We start from the raw sequence: 19879 nt of genomic DNA, 5'->3' as shown, positions 1-19879 counted from the left end.
CCCAGGTAATAAATGCATGACCCAACCACCGCCCGCTGGAATGAGGTGGGCGGTGGTTGGGTCATGCATTTAAGCTCCCACTGCCCACCAATGTGTGCCCCCAGGTAATAAATGCATGACCCAGCCACCGCCCGCTGGAATGAGGCGGGCGGTGGCTGGGTCATGCATTAAGCTCCCACTGCCCACCAATGTGTGCCCCAGGTAATAAATGCATGACCCAGCCACCGCCCGCTGGAATGAGGCAGGCGGTGGCTGGGTCATGCATTAAGCTCCCACTGCCCACCAATGTGTGCCCCCAGGTAATAAATGCATGACCCAGCCGCCGCCCGCCGTATTGAGGCGGGCGGTGGCTGGGTCATGCATTTAAGCTCCCACTGCCCACCAATGTGTGCCCCCAGGTAATAAATGCATGACCCAGCCACTGCCCGCTGTATTGAGGCGGGCGGTGGCTGGGTCATGCATTTAAGCTCCCACTGCCCACCAATGTGTGCCCCCAGGTTATAAATGTATGACCCAGCCACTGCCCGCCGTATTGAGGTGGGCGGTGGCTAGGTCATGCATTTCAGCTCCCACTGCCCACCAATGTGTGCCCCCTTACCTAACTACATCATGGGTCCACCTAATAATTAATTAGAAAACCAATCAATTTTTTTAAAATTAATAGACAAAAATATTTAATCAAGATAAACAAATACATTCCAGGAAGATTATTCACATTGAAATAACATATTATATTAATAATAAACATGTTTAAAAATCAATTCAATACAGATAAAATAAAAATACATTTTAAGTAATATAACAAAAAAATAAATAAACACGTATTTTACAAAATAATCACCATACATTACATTTAAAAACACACATTATTTAAAGCTGGGGGTGTTCTACCTTTCGGTCTCCAGCTGTTGTGGAACTACAGATCCCAGGATGACCTGCCACCCACCTTTGGGAAATAACAGCATGTTAAAACTGTTTTAGGGCATCCTGGGATCTATAGTTCTACAACAGCGACAGGCCCAAAGGTGGAAGACCCATGCTGTCAAACAAAGAAAAACATTATATTACCAAGCAATGAACACATGACATTCCTGTAAAAGAAAACAGGATTAGAATACCATAAGAAACCTTTAAAAACCTGTAAAAAAGAAAATATTAAAACATTAAAAATGTGAACTATAACAACATTACATTTTTAAAACCTGTAAAAAAGAAAATATTAAAACATTAAAAATGTGAACTATAACAACATTACATTTAACAAAACTATATACACAAGTATTTAAATGTCCTTTTTTTTCTTCTTCATAGATAATGTCCATGGATTCTGAACGTGAATTCGTAACAGGATTCATTGAAATCCTGCACTCGAAAGAGTGTATGTGGAAGATCAGTTCTCGGAAGTACCACAATAAGTCGCACAAGTTGGCCGCACTAGAGGAACTTTTGGTGTATCCGAAAAAATACATATCTGATGCAGACCTGAAAACTGTACGGCAAAAGATTCAAAATCTCAGGACAGTATACATCAAAGACAAAAAGAAGGTGGATGACTCCAAAAAATCAGGAGCGGGCACAGATGAAATATATACTCCTGCGCTGTGGTACTACCAAATTATGTCATTCATCAGTGAACAAGAGCCTCAAAGGGAATCAATCATCTTGATGTCTGAGCGTGAGGGAGAAGAGGAGGTTGCAGAAGTCTTGGTAAGTAGTGACACAGTTTAAACCAAAATCCTTAATGTTTTTGTTGTTAAATCCCAAATGTCCAATTTAGTCAGTAGTTCACAGACAGTCCTCCTGCCATGGTACAGCACCTGGTCCATTAAAATAGGTCATGTACTCCTCCCTCACTTCTTTGGCACGTGCGGTGTATGTTGTTGTAGTTGGTGGTGCAGACACAGATGTCAGATGTTCAATGTCCTTCGGGGGTCCTACATCTTCTGGTCTAGCTGGGACTGGTCCTCGTTGAGTAGATTTTCTTTGCAGAAAGTTGTGCAGCACACAGCACGCCATTCTATCTTCTCCACATGTAGATTGATGGTGGTGTGGAAAATGCGGAAGCGGTTGCTCATTATTCCAAATGCATTTTCCACAATGCGCCGTGCCCCGGATAGATGGTAGTTGTAGATCCTCTTCTCTCTGGTCAGGCCCCTCTGTGCAAATGGCTTCATCACATGTTCATGCAATGCAAAAGCCTCGTCTGCGACGAAAACGTAATTTAGGCCGTGCTTTGTCTGGTCCAGTGAGGGCAAGTTGAGGGTTTTGTTGGCGAGTCTCTGGTAGAAAGCTGTCTTTTTGAAGGACCCACCATCCGAAGCACGCCCATTCTTGCCAACATTCACAAACAGAAATTCGTAGTTGGCATTCACCACTGCCATGAGAACGATGCTGAAGAATCCTTTGTAGTTGTAGTAATATGATCCGGTGTTGGCAGGTGGGTTGATGTTGATGTTTCCCATCAATGGCTCCTCTGCAGTTAGGGAAATTCCAACGTTGTTCAAAATCTTCCGCGATCCTCTTCCACTCCTCCACGGTGTTAGGAAACTGTAAAAATAGTAAAAAAGGGGTTAAAACATGACTATAATATTTTTTATATCTTTTTTTCCCTATATAGACTCCCACCCAAGACCCTGATTTAGCATCCACACCGGACCTCAGTCTGCTCGGTGGTGACAGTGAGCCGGAGAATACCACACAAGTGGAAACTCCACTTCCACCTGGACCCTCATCTTCTCAACAACCCCAAAAAAAGAAAAAAAAACAAGGGAGAAAGGAGAATCTTACTGAACGTGAGGACAATGTTTTCCAAAACGCAGAACGGCTGCTGCAGAAACCCCCAGATGCAATAGATGATTTCACAGCTCATGTGAACAGCACATTGAGAAATATGGATACAGATATCCAAAGAAATTTTCTCAGGTTAAACTACGACCTGTTGAGTCGCTGTATGAGCAAAAATATCTCAAATTCTACATACATAGCAGATCCAATGTTATTTTCCCCTGCCCCAAATAGGTATGTCCGCCCCCCCCCTGCCCAGTTAGATATTACTCCCCCACCAAGCACCACAAGCACCAGCACGACCTTGTATAATGCTCTGCTGGATGCAGAAAATGAGTCGCCCCAATATACAGAGATGTAAATTTTTTTTTGCTTTTAATGTCACCACATTTTATGAATTCTAATAGGTGCTTGCTGCATGGGATAGGGTGGTGATGGCGCCATTTGGATAAGGTCACTACGCACATGGCACAAGTACACATTGCTGGAAGCCGGGGCCACAATGTGTACTTGTGCCATGTGTGTATTGGCCTGTTCAAACTGGCGTCTGACCCACCCTATCACATACAGCCGGCTACCTATTGGGATTCATAACATTTGGTGATAATGTTCTTTTGTGAAATTGTTACAAAAAAAGTATATTGCACACAGTTTAGTGCACACTTTCAGTTGCCTGCAGGTCAGTGCACATTGTACTAAATGAAGGCTATTTTTGGCTATATATTGAGTAAAAAATTAAAAAAAAATTTCTTCACACAAGAAACCAATGTGTGGTGTGTTTTTTTTTACTTACCTTGCAATAGTGGTACTGTAGCACTTTAACGATGGCTTTGCAGGTCTCCGGAATGATGACACCCAAGGACTGAGGTGAGATGAGTGTCCCAAATTTCAGGTCTTCAAATGACCTTCCTGTAGCCAGGTACCTCAGGGTAGCCACCAGTCTGTCTTCAGCAGGGATTGCCCTCCGCCACCTTGTCCCCTGTCTCTGGATGTGGGGGGGTCACCAGATGCAGCAATTCCTGGAAGGTGGTGTCATCCATGCGCAGGTAGTTCCAATATTCATCCAGGTTGTTCTCCTTGATCTCCATCAGCAGGGACATGTGAGAGCGGGTATCCCTTTGTAGCAGCCACTCCTTAGTCCAGCATGCTCTCGTCCTTCTTCGCTGGGCGCTCTTCCTAATCTCCCGGACCCCAGCTTCAGCGACCAACACTCTATACTGATAGGGACGCATCAGTACAGAATTCAGGAACAGGATAGAATGCAGGTAGGTAGCACACACTTGCAGGTAGAATAAACTTTGTAAAAGGCAAGCCAAATACAAAGAGCACAGTAGCAATGTACAGGATTCAGCAGGAATACACCTAGCATCACTAGTAGCAGAGCAGAATGTACACAGATTTTAAAGGGTGCCTGCTCCCTAGCTAGCCCCTCCCATTGTTATGGCTATTTAAATTTCCCACCAATTGTCAAGAGCCTGTTTTTTTTTTTTTCTCACGATTTGTTATGGCCAATCCCACGATGCGTACGATCCGATAGATCGTGAGATCGTAAAACAGATTGGGTGTCTTTTCTCCAAAATCGTGACAACGACGGCAAGGGAGCTCCCGTGAAAGTTCATGAGGAAATTGGACAAGAAATCGGATCGTGAGCATATTGGTATGTGTGTGGGCACCTTTATGTATAGTGTCCCTAACTGCTCCAAACTGTAAATCACATTATAGCTGTAGGATTGGTGTTCGTATATTATTATTATTATCATCATCATCATAATAAGAACACCCATCCTACAGCTATAAAGTGATTAACAGTCTTGGGATTATAAAGAGACTACTTGAACATTATCTGTGTACCAATAAGGATTTTTTTCAGATTACAAGTCGGGACTATACATTTGACATAGAGGGCCGGATTTAATTAGGGGCGAAAAGTGCCGTTTGGAGATAAGTTTCCGCGGATTCGGACTTTCCGCCTGTTTTCAAAATATCTCCATATTCAACTCCAGGATGATTTCGCCTAAGCGGAAACTCAATGCAATGTAATAGGCGGAAAAATATCTCCTATGAATAGCAGGTGAAAAAAAAGTGCAAAATCGTTATATCGTTAGGGCAGCACAGACGGTGTAATGGTTAGCGTTACTGCCTCACAGCAATGAGGTCATGGGTTCAATTCCCACCATGGCCCAAACTGTGTGGAGTTTGTATGTTCTCCATGTGCTTGTGTGGGTTTCCTCCGGGTACTCCGGTTTCTTCCCACACTCCAAAAATATACTGGTAGGTTAATTGGTCCCCCCCCAAAAAAAACAATTAACCTGTGTTTGTGCACATGTGGTAGGGAATATAGGCCCTCATTCAGAGCCGCACGATCTGAGCAGAGCGCACGCTCTGAATCAGGGCCGGCCTCCATAACTATGGAGCGTCCTCCTGGACGCTCGTATAGCTGTGGGTCACCACCCACAGCCTATACGAGCGTGCAGTTTGATGGCCGCGATGGTCATGACCATCGCGACCATCGAAACTGCGAGCTGGAGCCTGCGGTTGAGGTTTTCAACCGCAAGGCCCGGAGTGATTTTGGCTCTATCTTAGGAACGCCCCCGTCAGGGAGGCACGCCCACTAAAGGGGGCGTGCTGTCAATCAACATCGACAGCACGCCCCCTTTGATCAGACACAACGAGCGAAGGAAAGTCCTTCGCTCGTCGCCTCTGGCGCATGCGCACGACGGAGCTCCCTCCGTCGTGCGCATGCTCAGTGCAGAACATCGACCCACTTGCGAGCGGACAGCCGCTCGCGAGTGGGTCTGAATCAGGGCCATAGATTGTAAGCTCCACTGGGGCAGGGACTGATGTGTATGGCCAAATATTCTCTCTGTAAAGCGCTGTGGAATATGTGCGCGCTATATAAATAACTGGTAATAAATAAATAATAAATACATTTTGGGGTGCAAACGTGGGGAAACGACTCAGAACCCTTGGGACAGCCCCCAAAGGACAAATCAACTAAAAATTAAAAAAAAAAAAATACTTCAGAAAACCGCAAAAAAGACATGTCATTTTTGGGGTGAAAACGTAAAAAGTGGGGGGAGTACTCTAAAAACTAGTGAAATAGATTTCTTGGGGTGCTGTAAGGAGGGACAAGGCATGTATGAGGGTGGGTTTTCAAGTTTTTTAAAAGTTCACTTTAGAGACATAAAAATATGCTAGCACCCATTTTCAAGTACCCCAAATTTGCCTGGACTACTTATTATCACCAAAAATTACTGCTTTATGCCATTGTTCACCACTTCAGCAAAGACCCTAATAACAAGCAATTTAAACTACTTAAGTACCCCAAACACTTTTATTATGGCTATTAGTACACATCTACATTGATTCCCTATGTTAGTGCATCTTTTTTGGGGGTACAGACTGATTTCCCCAATTCTGACAGTACTTTCTGCCTGTTCCGCATTCGGTGCTTTCCGTTTTCGCGTGTTTAGGAATTAGAATAGGGAGAAAAGTGGGGACGCGCGAGTAATGTTTTTGCCTGTGAAATATGCGAAGGAGTAGGAAAGTCGGACAAGCGAAACTTTTCCGACTTTTCGCCTCTAATTGAATACAGGCCAGAGTTAGAAGGATCTCACTGAGACTATCCAACTCCCTCATTTTTTCCTTATATTAGAAATGCATAACTGAACATAAAGATGACATAAGCACAATTTACTTGATTTAATAATTTTTTCTGAATTTCTAAATAAGATACTTTTGGCCTAGGTGTGCGTGAAAAAAATGCAGATACTCTAGGGTGCCGTGATTCAAGACTATTTGGGAACCAATGAGATAAGAGATGCTTATTGAATTGCAGGACTTGTGAGGACCAGATGATTGTTAATTATGTCCTGATATGTTACAGATTAAAGAAGGTGTAGTTTCTTTTTCATATTGTGCACCTTAAGGCCCCCCCATACATCAGAGATTGATTGCAGCAATCGTGCAATTTGTAATCGATTGTGTATAAAAATCTTTCCCTTTTTCAATCGATTGTGGCAAATCTGCAAGCGATTGAAAAAGGGAAAGATTTTTATACACAATCGATTGCAAATTGCACGATTGCTGCAATCAATCTCTGATGTATGGGGGCCTTTACAAAGTGATCACACACATACATTATGGAGCATAAACCCACATGCACACACAGCCCCTCAATGAGAGTCCCACCACCCCCAATCACATGTAGCCCCTCAATCACAGTCCCACCACCCCCAATCACACACAACCCTCAATGACAGTCCCACCACCCCAATCACACACAGCCCCTCAATCACAGTCCCACCACCCCCAATCACACACAGCCCCTCAATCACAGTCCCACCACCCCCAATCACACACACAGCCCCTTAATGACTGTCCCACAACCCCCAATCAAATACAACCCCTCAATGACTGTCCCACAACTCTCAATCACACACACAGCCCCTCAATCAGTCCCACCACCCAAGTCACACACAGCCCCTTAATGACTGTCCCACAGCCCCTCAATCACAGTCCCACCACCCCCAATCACAAACAGCCCCTTAATGACTGTCCAATAACCCCAAATCAAACACAGACCCTCAATGGCTATCCCACAAACTCACAATCACACACATCCCCTCAATGACTGTCCCACAACCCCCAATCACACACACAGACCCTCAATGACTGTTCCACAACCTCCAATCACACACGCAGACCCTAAATGACTGTCCCACAACCCCCAATCACACACACAGACCCTCAAAGACTGTTCCACAACCCCCAATCACACACGCAGACCCTAAATGACTGTTCCACAACCCCCAATCACACACACAGCTCCTCAATGACTGTCCCACAACCCCCAATCACACACATATCCCCTCAAAGACTGTTCCACAACCCCCAATCACACACGCAGACCCTAAATGACTGTCCCACAACCCCCAATCACACAACCAGCCCCTCAGTACTAGCACACAACTCAGTAATCACACAAACTGCATGGGCGGCAGACAGGGAGAAAATAGGTAGCAAATATAAAGGTTATGGGACTTTTCTGTATGGGAGGGGAGATATAACGAGCTGACAACACCCGGCCTCTCACATATCCCACTTATACCCCTTTTACACCGGAGCTAAAACCCGGGTTTTTGAAGGGTTAACCCGGGCAGCTCCCTGGTGTAAAAGGGGAGAGGGTTGGATCGCCGGGTCGAGTGACCCGGCAATCCAACCCAGGTAACTAGCAGGGTTTAACACGGGCGTAGCCCGTGAAACCCTGCTATGGGAACAGCGCACTCCGGGTCACGAAGACCTGGAGTGCGCTGCTAGCCGGCCGATTGGCCCGGCTTCAGTGGCGCTTGGAGATGACGTCATCTCCAAGCGTCCACTTTCACTCCGCAAAAGCCGGGTCTATGCAGACCCGACTGCGGTGTGAGCGGCGCTGACTCGGGAATATCCCGAGTCAGCGTCGGCAAAATTCCGGGTCTGATCCGGATAGGAACTTTGTTCCAACTCCGGGTCAGACCCGGAATTTAGGTGTAAAAGGGGTATTAAAAGTAAACCTGCAGAGAGAGAAGGGCGATCTGAGGATATCCAGCTGTTTTGGCACTACAGATACCAGAAGACAGAGTGTAAACAGTGTTATGTACTGTGTTGCCCTCAGCAGTCTATGTTACTGATAAAGGGACACAGATTGTGGCTGCAGCAAGTAGGAAAGAAACAATAAGCAATGACATTCCACAGCTGAAGTTCTGAAGCTTCAGCAGAATGTCAGGAAGTTATCTGGCTGTGACACTGGCTTAGTAATAATGTCAGGAAATAAGGGATTCCAGAAAGGGTGGTGAATACACGGATCAGGCTCCCATAAGAAGAGGCAGGCCATAACTATAACACGGAGACAGAGACAATTTATCAGAGACTGCAGAAATGGATTTATGGGGATAATAAGATAAGTGCTAATGCTAGTATTTCATAATATTTGTGTGAATAAAATAATCCTTCAGATCACTTTTATTAGTTTGCATATAACCTCCTACGCCATTTATGCAATTGTTCAATTTATCTCTATCACTTAGTTCTGTTGGCAACGCAAGTCATAATATGGTCTTCGTACTGTTGTCTACAATCTCTATTGCTATATACTCTGGGCCAGAGGTTCCCCAACAGTTCAGGTTTTAGAGATAGCCATGGTTGAGCACAGGTGACCTAATTAGTACATCAGTCAATTTGATTTAACCACCTGTGCCCAACTACGGATATCTCTAATACCTGAAATGTTGGAGAGCCTTGAGGACCGTGTTTGGGGAACTCTGCTCTGGGCTACAAAACCAAAGTGTTTTGGGGGTGGGGGTAGAAGAGGACTCGGCTGACGGAGACTTCCCGGCCTCTTTCTCTTAAGATGCCCATACATCTGACCGGTATTTCCGCAATCCTGCGATGCGATCGGAAATGCCGATCTGCCGGGTGGAAACGCCAGGCGGCCAACATCGATGGTCAGCGATCTGTCGCAGGATTGCTGAAATATTACATGTTAAATATCCCCGATTTGACGATCGCGATGATTTATTGATCGCGATCATCAAATCGGGAAAATCCAAAATCTGGGTTGCAGCATCACGGGATCGCGGCAATCCATCATTGATGGATTGGCCCCATTAGTCAGCCAATGTTCCTGCAGATTATCCGTTGATGCATTGTACAACACAGCTTGGACAAGTAACGCATGCAGGAGGCAAGATGCTTCCAGTATGTGCTTGTAATGAAAGAAAATAAAGCACTAAAGCTGGGTACACACTGGAACAACCCGGCGATCTTACAAACGTTCAATACCATGTAATGATATATCGGGTCAATGTACACACTACATGATCTGCTGCACGACGATACGATATATCGTACGTCGCATTGTCTCATCTGTGGTGCAGCACATTTGATAGGATGCGACCACACAATTCATAAAACGATGATTTGGGGGTACACACTAAACAACGGTCATTGCGATCCATATCGGACTGCAAGACTGGCCAATATATCGCATAGCGTGTACCCAACTTAAGAGCCAAACTTTGATTATGTGGTCTCACTAGGGTTTAACCTGATTTGTACACGTCCTTACCAAGGGAGTAGCTAGAATCATGTACAGACAGGCTGCCTAAAGCCCTGTTTATGCTACATGTCCTCAGAAGAACTGCAGGCTGTCTGGATCTCCTCCCTGGAGCGCAGGCAGGGTTATTTGTAGCCCTCGCAAAGCACTAGAGTAAACTTTACTAAATGCAAACAGGCAAATAAACAGCACGGCTGGCATAGTGGTCAGCATTACTGCCTCACAATCCTGAGGTCATGAGATCAATTCCTGACCAAAAACTATCTGTGCGGAGTTTGTATGTTCTCCCAATTTTGGAATGAGTTTCCTCTGGGGTCTCTGGTTTCCTCCCACACTCCCGGCCGGATCCACTGAGCATGCGCGGGATCTCGCAAGTATTGCGAGATCCCCGCGCGCAGCTTGGAGCCGGCAGCCGCCGCAGCAGGGACAGTGCTGTCCCTGCTGTGGGGATAGGGCAGCGCCAGGCTGTAGCTGTCGATAGCGACAGCTGTAGCAGGCAGAACAGTCAGGCGATCTGACCATTCATACATGGCCCAGGTTATCGGCGCTGCTATGTTGCAGATAGCAGCGCCGATAATGACAGGGGGGGCATAGCGCCTCTGTCATTTACCGCCCAAACTCCAGATCATACAATGGGGGGAAGCGGTATCAGCGCACATAACGTGCGCTGATACCGCTTCAGGGCTTCATACATCTCCCCCCCCCGTGCGATAGGGAATACAAATTGTAAACTCCACCGAGGGTCTGATTCAGCAAGGAACACACGCTAGAAGACGCACACACCCAGCTGCTGCGAGAATATGCTAATCAATGCATACGCACGGAGACCGCAGCACAAGCAGCAGACACCCAGCAAAACATAAAGCCGCCCAGCTATGCCGTGATTGACAGTGTAAACATCGGGAACATCGACTACCATCGAAGCTGCGTGTAAGCTAAGGTTAGACCTGAGCCTGCCACAGGACTTGAGAGATTCCTGCACGCAGAGAGGCATCCAGCTGCGTGTGGCGCTGCTGAGATTAATTTATGCACGCCCCTACGTTCGGCCGACCACTCCCCTGTCACCACCCACAAACGGCATTTCCAGTCAATCAACATCGAAGGTCTCTGCGGACTCCCTGCGGACTCTGAGAGAGCCCTTACCGTACTCAGCAACCTGTACGCGCACGAAAATGCTATGCATGTGCAGATTGCAAACATCGGCTCGCACCGTGCGTTCTCTCACTTGTGTTGCTTGCTGAATCAGGCCCACAGTCAGGGACTGATGTGAAGGACTAAAATATTCCCTGTAAAATGTGTGCAAAACTGGATCCTATGTCTAGAATAGATTACACCTGTATACTTATTATCCAATTATTGCAAATAAAGTGAGAATTATTCCTGTATATGAAAACAGAATAATTTCCCTTTAACACTTTCAGTTTATGATCTAAGAATATTCAGTAAAAGTTGTGAATATAATTTATCCTGCAGAGAAAACCTCATTGTACCCTAATGCACAGGTTCTCAAACTCGGTCCTCCGGACCCCAAACAGTGCATGTTTTCCAGGTCTCCTCAGAGAATCACAATTGAAATAATTAACTAAACCTGTTGATCTTTTAAAATGTGTCAGTGAGTAATGAATACACCTGTACATCTGCTGGGTGACCTGGAAAACGTGAACTGTGTGGGGTCCTGAGGCCCTGATTCAGAGCTGGACGCTCTGACAGAGCGCTCGCTCTGAATCGGGGCCAGCCCTCTTACTTTTTGGAGCGGCCTCCTGGACACTTGCATAGCTGTGGGTGACCACACACAGCTATAGTGAGCGGCCAAAATGATGGTCGCGATGGTCAAGACCATCGGGCTTGCGACGAGACCCTAAGGTAGGGTCTCGTCTGCCGCAAGTCCTGGAGTGCTTTTGGCTCTATCAGAGCCAAAAGCACTCCCACTGACATCACTAGAGATGTCAGTGGGGCCGGCCCCAGACGGTAGGCGTTCCCATGGGAACGCCTCCGTCTGGGCAGCCACGCCCCCGGCACGCCCACCAAAGGGGGCGTGCTGTCAATCACCATCGACAGCACACCCCCTATGGTGCGAGACCCATAACGACGGCTTGGCCGTCGTTATTCGGGTCTCGCGCATGCGCACGATGGAGCCACCTTGGGCAACATCGACCCGTTTGCGAGCGGGTCTGAATCAGGCCCTGAGTTTGAGAACCACTGATGTAGGTGATTTGATCCACCATAGTGGAAATAAATGATCAGTAAGAATAATGGCCCTCATTCAGAGGCGTACGCTCTGAGCAGAGCGCACGCTCTGAATGAGGGCCGCCCTCCATAATTCTGGAGCGTCCTCCTGGACACTCGTATAGCTGTGGGTCACCACCCACAGCCTATACGAGCGTGCAGTTTGATGGCCGCGATGGTCGTGACCATCGCGACCATCGAAACTGCGAGCCGGAGCCTGCGGTTGAGGTTTTCAACCGCAAGGCCCGGAGTGATTTTGGCTCTATCAGAGCCAAAATCACTCCCACTGACATCACTAGGCTTCTGACGGTAGGCGTTCCCTTGGGAACGCCCCCGTCAGGGAGGCACGCCCCCGGCACGCCCACCAAAGGGGGCGTGCTGTCAATCAACATCGACAGCACGCCCCTTTGATCAGACACAACGAGCGAAGGACTTTCCTTCGCTCGTCGCGTCTGGCGCATGCGCACGACTGAGCTCCCGCCGTCGTGCGCATGCGCAGTGCACAACATCGACCCACTTGCGAGCGGACAGCCGCTTGCGAGTGGGTCTGAATCAGGCCCAATATCAGCAAGCTAGAACTGTTAAATAGATGTGTCTCAGACACAGACTCTTGTCTTATGGTGCATACACACAGGACCTGATTCAGAGCCGGACGCTATTTGCACTCGCTCGTTCAGAAAAAGGGGCCGGCAATTTAAATTGAGCGCTCGCTCTTTGCGGTCTGTTGACACCTCTATGTCTGAGCGAGCGAGCGAACGAAACATGCACTCGCTATTTTGTAAAGACGCCCCCTGACCGCTCGCATCCTACGTCATCTCCGCTATTTATTTGATTAATCGAGTACATCGAAAGGCGTCTGAACTGCTCGCAGTGCTTGTGGTTGGATTTTCCTACCGCAATCATGCGAACAGTTCAGGCTAAGAAACAACCAAGTGACGTGGTCGATGATGCTGCTTTGTTAATTATGCACACCCTTAAAACGCCCGTTTTGACCGTTTGGCACGCCTGCGTTCGGATCTCCACTTCCCGTTTTCAAGCAACTTCCCCTGTTACCACCCACAAACGCCTCATCCTGTCACTCAAATTAGCAGGCACTCGCTATTTTGCGAGCGCTCGATTTCCGACCGCAATGACTGGTTGGCGCATGCGCATTACGACCCATACGCATGCGCAGTTGTGCGAACATCGCTCGGAGCGAACGAGCGGCCGCTTACGAGCGGCTCTGAATCAGGCCCACAGTACGATCAGTCAGCACCTTCCCGGAGTGCTGGATGACTTTTAATGTCCATCCAGCACACCACCACCGACAGCCAACGATCGCGGGTCCCTATAGTAACCTGGTCAATATCGATTGGCCTGCATGCACGGCATACGTGCCCGCGCATCACAGGTCGTTGGTGGGTTGGAAGGGACCAAAATATGCACGATATGATCGATATCATTCATATCGAGCATTTTAATCATCCCGTGTGTACGCACCATAAGGCCAAGTACTGTACACACAGGGCCTGATTCAGACCCGGTTGCGAGTGCTGAGCACTCACAACCGGGTCGATGGTGGCCCACAGCGCATGCACACGACAGAGCCGGCTCCGTCGTGTGCATGCGCGAGACCCGGCTAGCGACGGGCAATTCGTCGCTCCGGGTCTCGCACCAAAGGGGGAGAGCTGTCGATGTTGAGTGACAGCTCGCCCCCTTTGATGGGCGGGCTGAGGGGGTGGCTGCCCAAACGGAGGCATTCCCATGAAAACGCCTGCCATTTGGGGGCGGCCCAGCTGACATAACGAGTGATGTCAGTGGAGAGATTCCGGCTCTGTTAGAGCCGAAATCTCTCTGGGGCTTGCGGCCACGAGACCCTACCACAAGGGTCTCGTCGCAAGCCCAATGGTCGCGATGGTCAGGCCGCTCGCAATAGCTGTGGGTGGTCACCCACAGCTATGTGAGCGGCCAAGAGGCCGATCCAAAAAAAAAAAAAAGCCCGGCCCTGATTCAGAGCGAGCGGCTCTGAATCAGGCCCACTGTACAATATATGGGCTAATAAGTGCTTTCCCGGCTGGTCAGTGTGATTATTGGACAGTGGGGGTCACTCAGACCAACTCGCTAGCGGCAGTACGCTCGCAAGTGGGTCGATGTTCCCCACTGCGCATGCGCGCGACGGAGGGACCTCCGTCGTGCGCATGCGCGAGACCCGGACTGCGACAGCCAAGCTGTCGCTCCGGGTCTCGCACCAAAGGGGGCGTGCTGTCGATGGTGACTGACAGCACGCCCTCTTTGGTGGGCATGCCGGGGGCGTGCCTGCCAGACGGAGGCGTTCCCATGGGAACGCCTACCGTCTGAAGCCGGCCCCAATGACATCACTGGTGATGTCAGTGGGAGTGCTTTTGGCTCTGATAGAGCCAAAATCACTCCAGGGCTTGTGGCTGGGAGACCCTACCGCAGGGTCTCCGTCGCAAGTCCGATGGTCAAGACCATCGCGACCATCTTTTTGGACGCTCGTATATGCTGTGGGTGGTGACCCACAGCTATACGAGCGTCCAGGAGGACGCTCCATTTTAATGGAGGAGGGCCCTGATTCAGAGCGAGCGCTCTGGTCAGAGCGTCCGGCTCTGAATCAGGCCCAGTGTGTACACAGCACCCGGAGCCCACTGTTGTTCATAAATCCGACAGATCAGTGCAGCACGATGTTTGTTGTTCCTGGCGAGCCGATATTGTGCAGCAAATGCAGTGTGTACAGACATCGCCTGACACACTGCATGTAAAAACATTACCTCAACAAGGTGTAGTGTGTAAACAGGAGATCACAGGTTCTCTAGATCGTATTATATAGAAACGACGTGTAGTGTGTATACAGGAGATCAGATGTTCTCTAGATTGTTTCATATAGGAACGACGTGTATTGAATATACAGGGAATCACCAGTTCTCTGGATCGCTTCATATAGGAACGACGTGTAGTTTGTATACAGGAAATCAGATGTTCTCTGGATCGTATCATATAGGAAGGATGTGTAGTGTTTATACAGGAAATCACATGTTCTCTGGATCGTTTCATATGGGAACGACGTGTAGTGTGTATAGAGGAAATCACATGTCCCCTCGATCGCTTCATATAGGAACGACGTGTAGTTTGTATACAGGAAATCAGATGTTCTCTGGATCGTATCATATAGGAAGGATGTGTAGTGTTTATACAGGAAATCACCAATTCTCTGGATCGCTTCATATAGGAACGACGTGTAGTGTGTATACAGGAAATCAGGTTCTCTGGATCGTATCATATAGGAAGGATGTGTAGTGTTTATACAGGAAATCACATGTTCTCTGGATTGTTTCATATGGGAACGACGTGTAGTGTGTATAGAGGAAATCACATGTTCTCTGGATCGTATCATATAGGAAGGATGTGTAGTGTGCATACAGGTAATCACCAGTTCTCTGGATGGTATTATATAGGAATGACGTGTAGTGTGTGTGTATACTGGTTCTCTGGATCGTTTCATATAGGAACAACATGTAGTGTGTATACAGGAAATCACATGTTCTCTGGATCATTTCATATAGGAAGGACGTCTAGTGTGTATACAGGAAATCACATGTTCTCTGGATCGTATCATATAGGAACGACATGCAGTGTGTATACAGGAAATCACCAGTTCTCTGGATTGCTTCATATAGGAATGACATGTAGTGTGTATACAGGTAATCACCGGTTCTCTGGATCATTTCAGATAGGAACGGTGTAGTGTGTATACAGGATATCACAGGTTCTCTGGATGGTATTATATAGGAATGACGTGTAGTGTGTGTGTATACTGGTTCTCAGGATCGTTTCATATAGGAACAACATGTAGTGTGTATACAGGAAATCAGATGTTCTCTGGATCGTTTCATATAGGAACAACATGTAGTGTGTATACAGGAAATCAGATGAGCTCTGGATCGTTTCATATAGGAACGACGTGTAGTGTGTATAGAGTTAATCACATGTTCTCTGGATCGTTTCAGATAGGAACGACGTGTAGTGTGTATAGAGTTAATCACATGTTCTCTGGATCGTTTCAGATAGGAACGATGTGTATTGTGGATACCGGAAATCACAGGTTCTCTGTTCTCGGCTGTTGTGGGTCATTTTTAAATCACAGAGGAAATCAAACTTCAGTGGCAGGGGAATGTCACAGTACAACTCTCTCATATGGGAACTCCAGCATTACAGAAGTACTTAAGTGTGGGTTTTTAGAAGTGGAGATGTTGCCCATAGCAAGCAATCAGATTCTACTTATCAATTATCTAGCACCTTCTAGCAGATAATAGCTAGAATCTGATTGGTTGCTATGGGCAACAACCCAACTTCTAATAACTCACAGTTTAGTAAATATACCCCTTAAGGTCAACTAGGGGCATATTTCGTAAGAATCGTCTTTGCTAGTTTTAAACACACATCGCAGGGACACAAGAGCTTTTCGCAAACAAACTCACAATTCAATAAAATCGTGTTTGACCGAATCATGTTTTCCGATGGTTTATGGAATCGTGTTTGCAAGTGTGTTAGTGCAGTTGTATTTTGACTGAAATGCATAGAAATGCTCAGCTGAAGCACTGTCAGATCAGTGTGATCTGTGCAGTTCTTCTGTATACTATTGTACAAAGGCGTGGGGTCCAGTCCTCCCCCCTCCCCAAGCATAATCAGCACCAGACTTTTGAGCCCGTTCTGGTCCTGGAAAAATGGCGTGGGGATCGCTCATATTTCCAGTAACCAGCACCAGGCTCAACCAACTGAGGGATAATGCCACAGTAAGTGGGACACACACAAAAAAGTGGTCCCCTCCCAAGCATACCCCAAGTGAAGCCAGGGGCTCTTCCCTGCACCCCTGGTGGCAGTGGGTGCAGGGGTAATGGGTTATATTTAGTAATAATATTCTTTCGCAGTGGGACTACAGGTCCCAGCAAGTCTGCCCTGTGGCACTTGTAGAACCACAAGTGCCAGTACCTGTACTGTGAAGAAAATATACATAAAAAAAGATAGCAGCTGCTGATTGGCTAAGAGTGGTCTGATGCTAAGATGCAGGAACCCTCGCGGATGACCTGTCAAGACTCAGAGGAAGCGGTGTATATACAGCAATGTATATACCCCATGTCTGTGCCCATGGGATCGGGTAATCAGGGTTTTTTTTTTTTCCTTTAGGAGGACCGGATCTTACATGGACAAGAGGACCGACCAGCCCAAGGGACTAGGTATGTATGTAGTAGGAGTGAATGTGTAATAAAGTGTTAAAACATGCGGGGTGTGTGTGTATACTGTCTTTTTTAATATATTTTCTTCAAAGTGGGGGTACAGGTGGCAGTAGCCTGCTGGTTCTTGTGGTTCTACAAGTGTCACAGGGCAGGCTTGCTGGAACCTGTAGTCCCAAGAACAATATTAATACTAATATACTCTGTGCTGCTGAGGGAGCCTGTTCCTCCCATTATATAACTCTGAGTCTGTGACCTCCTGCTGCTTCCATTTCCCTCCTCTCAGCATGTCACATGCAACTCTGTCCTCACTAACATCCCACTAATTTCCTAAAATACTCTGTGCTGCTGGGGAGACCATGTTTCTTCAACTATGTAACTGTGTGTGGCTTCCTGCTGCCTCCATTCCCCTTCTCGTGTCATGTCACTGTACCCTGTCACATGCAGCCCTGTCCTCACTAACACCCCACTCATGTCCTTATTTACTTTGTGATGCTGGGGGACCCTGCTTCTTTCATTATACAACTCTTTGTGGCTTCCTGCTATTTCCACTCCCCATCACTTTAAAGCATTACGTTGAATTAATAAATGTGTAAGTAAAGGAGTTGTCAGAACTGGAAGTTTCAGTAGCAATCTCAGTTCAGCCAAGAAGCCAAATACACTAAAGAGGGATTGACAGTCAGAACAATATAGGGTTCTGCCCACCCGTGACACAGGCAGGAATGATTACTCATCAGGCAGGAAGCAAAGGTATTCGCTGTACGCAGGTTTGCTCCTCTCTCACCACATATCTTTCTGGCGCCTGTCTGAGCATTCAGACAATTTGAAGAGGAATAAAGAGGGGACAGGATATTTGCAGAAAGAGATTTGCCCATAGTACACTGTACAAAATAAACCTACAAGATTTACTAAAATAGGCATTTGTGTAAATCTAGGGATTTTCTTTCATTCAATTATATTTCAGAAGGTTTACTAGCTGGCAAAGGTTACATATCTCTTAACTAGGTGGACTTGTTAAGTAGGATTCTGGATTGGACCAGGAGTCCTGGGGAGAAGCAGTGGGTGGACTTGGAATCTTATTCCACAAATCTCCCATTACAATTTCTACCGTGGTGTTCTAAGGTGTCTCACTCGGACCACCCAACAGTGGGTCCTACTCTATCACTGTGGAGGAAGATGCTCTCAAAACCTGGTATTTCCTCGGTGGTGTCTCCACTTACACTAATTGTACATAACCTCCTTTTTACTCCTGGGATTTCCAGACGTTCTATGTCCTCCTGGTCAAAGGCAGGTATTACTAGAATTGGACACTTGATTTTGGGTGGTGCGTTTAAGTCTTTTAGAGATTTTTCGGCTGAATCAAATTTATGCAGTCACGACTACTGGTTCTACCTACAGATCCGTCACTTTGCTTCTTCTCTGGGAGGTCTTGCTAAATTCAATAGAGACATGACTACTTTTGAGACCATCAGGCGTATTCAATTTGGAGCGAAAATGTCGGAATCGTCAAGTCTTTGAAAAAAAACTGGGATAACTTTTCACCACTGAATAGGTGGCGAAAAAAGTGCAGAATTTGGGGTTTAGGGGTGCAGGCTTAAAAAAAAATAGCCTGCAACCCTGGGAATGTCATTTAAAAATAAACTGTCAAAAAAAAATTAAAAAAAAAAAATTAGGGATACCCCAAAAAAATAATTTAAAAATTGAGGTGAAAAAAAAATAAATAAATGGAAAAAAGTGTTTAAAAATAGGGAAATAAGTTCAGGGGTAATCTGTAAGTATGCGGCAGGTGTATTCTGGAATAGGTTATTAGTGGCAGGTGTTTTCTAGAATAGGCTATTAGCGGCAGGTGCATTTTCGCAGAATTTTAAAAAAATGACTTTAGGGACATAAAAATATGCTAGTACCCATTTTCATGTACCCCAAATTTGATGGGACCACTTAAAAAAACGAAAAAAATAACCCAAGTGCTCTTCTGCACCACTTCTTCAATGTCGGAAAAAAAAACACCTGCCGCGGCTATTTAAACTCCGACTTTCATTAGCAGGCTAAAACGGGGGTACCTATAGTGTTCCCCCATGTTTTGACAGCTTTAGGGGGGTCCTACAAATTATTCCAGGTAAATCCCGTTTTTTTTTTGCCGATCCTATTTCGCCGGCTCCCGTTTTCGCAGCTTTTTAATTGAATATGGGGATAAAGCGGGCGCGCGCCCGACACTTTATCCCAGGAAAAGCTCCGATGTGGAGCAAAAAGTCCAGCACGGACTTTTCGCTCCCATATTGAATACCCCTCTATCTGCTTTAATCCTAGTGTTCCTGTTCATGTAATATCTGGCACATATCAAACACTTCTGACATCCCATTTACCTGATAGTCCGGCATTCCAAGATGTTTGGGAATGGGAATTTCATTCTAGGGTTATACAGATGAATTGGGAGAAGGTGTATCAGACGGCTAGTACCTGCTCTTCAAGTCTGGAAGTTGTGGAAACAATATAAAGTACTGTCGAGGTGGTATCGATGGCCGGTTGCATTACATAAATTTTCTCCAGG

At 46.7% G+C, this 19879-nt stretch overlaps 1 protein-coding gene across 2 annotated transcripts; it reads right to left on the bottom strand.

The window, feature by feature from the left end:
- Positions 1 to 1272: 1272 nt before the first annotated feature.
- Positions 1273 to 19768, bottom strand: LOC148506077 (uncharacterized). 2 transcript variants are annotated; one of them, XM_088447290.1, is made up of 3 exons: positions 19695 to 19768; positions 3578 to 4001; positions 1273 to 2547 (listed from the first exon to the last, which is right to left on the bottom strand). In XM_088447290.1, the coding sequence occupies exon 3, from the start codon at positions 2460 to 2462 to the stop codon at positions 1935 to 1937; it is 528 nt and encodes a 175-aa protein (XP_088303416.1). In that variant the 5' UTR covers positions 2463 to 2547; positions 3578 to 4001; positions 19695 to 19768; the 3' UTR covers positions 1273 to 1934. The 2 variants fall into 2 exon arrangements, with proteins under 2 accessions (XP_088303416.1, XP_088303415.1); XM_088447289.1 differs by lacking the exon at positions 19695 to 19768 and having other exon boundaries at positions 3578 to 4068.
- Between the last annotated feature and the right edge of the window lie 111 nt (positions 19769 to 19879).

The sequence above is a fragment of the Taudactylus pleione genome, unplaced genomic scaffold (genome assembly GCF_031769625.1).
Source record: "Taudactylus pleione unplaced genomic scaffold, aTauple2 ptg000428l, whole genome shotgun sequence".
NCBI lineage: Eukaryota > Metazoa > Chordata > Amphibia > Anura > Myobatrachidae > Taudactylus > Taudactylus pleione.
Note: the sequence above shows the minus strand (reverse complement) of the source record. Positions and strands in the feature narration are given on the sequence as shown.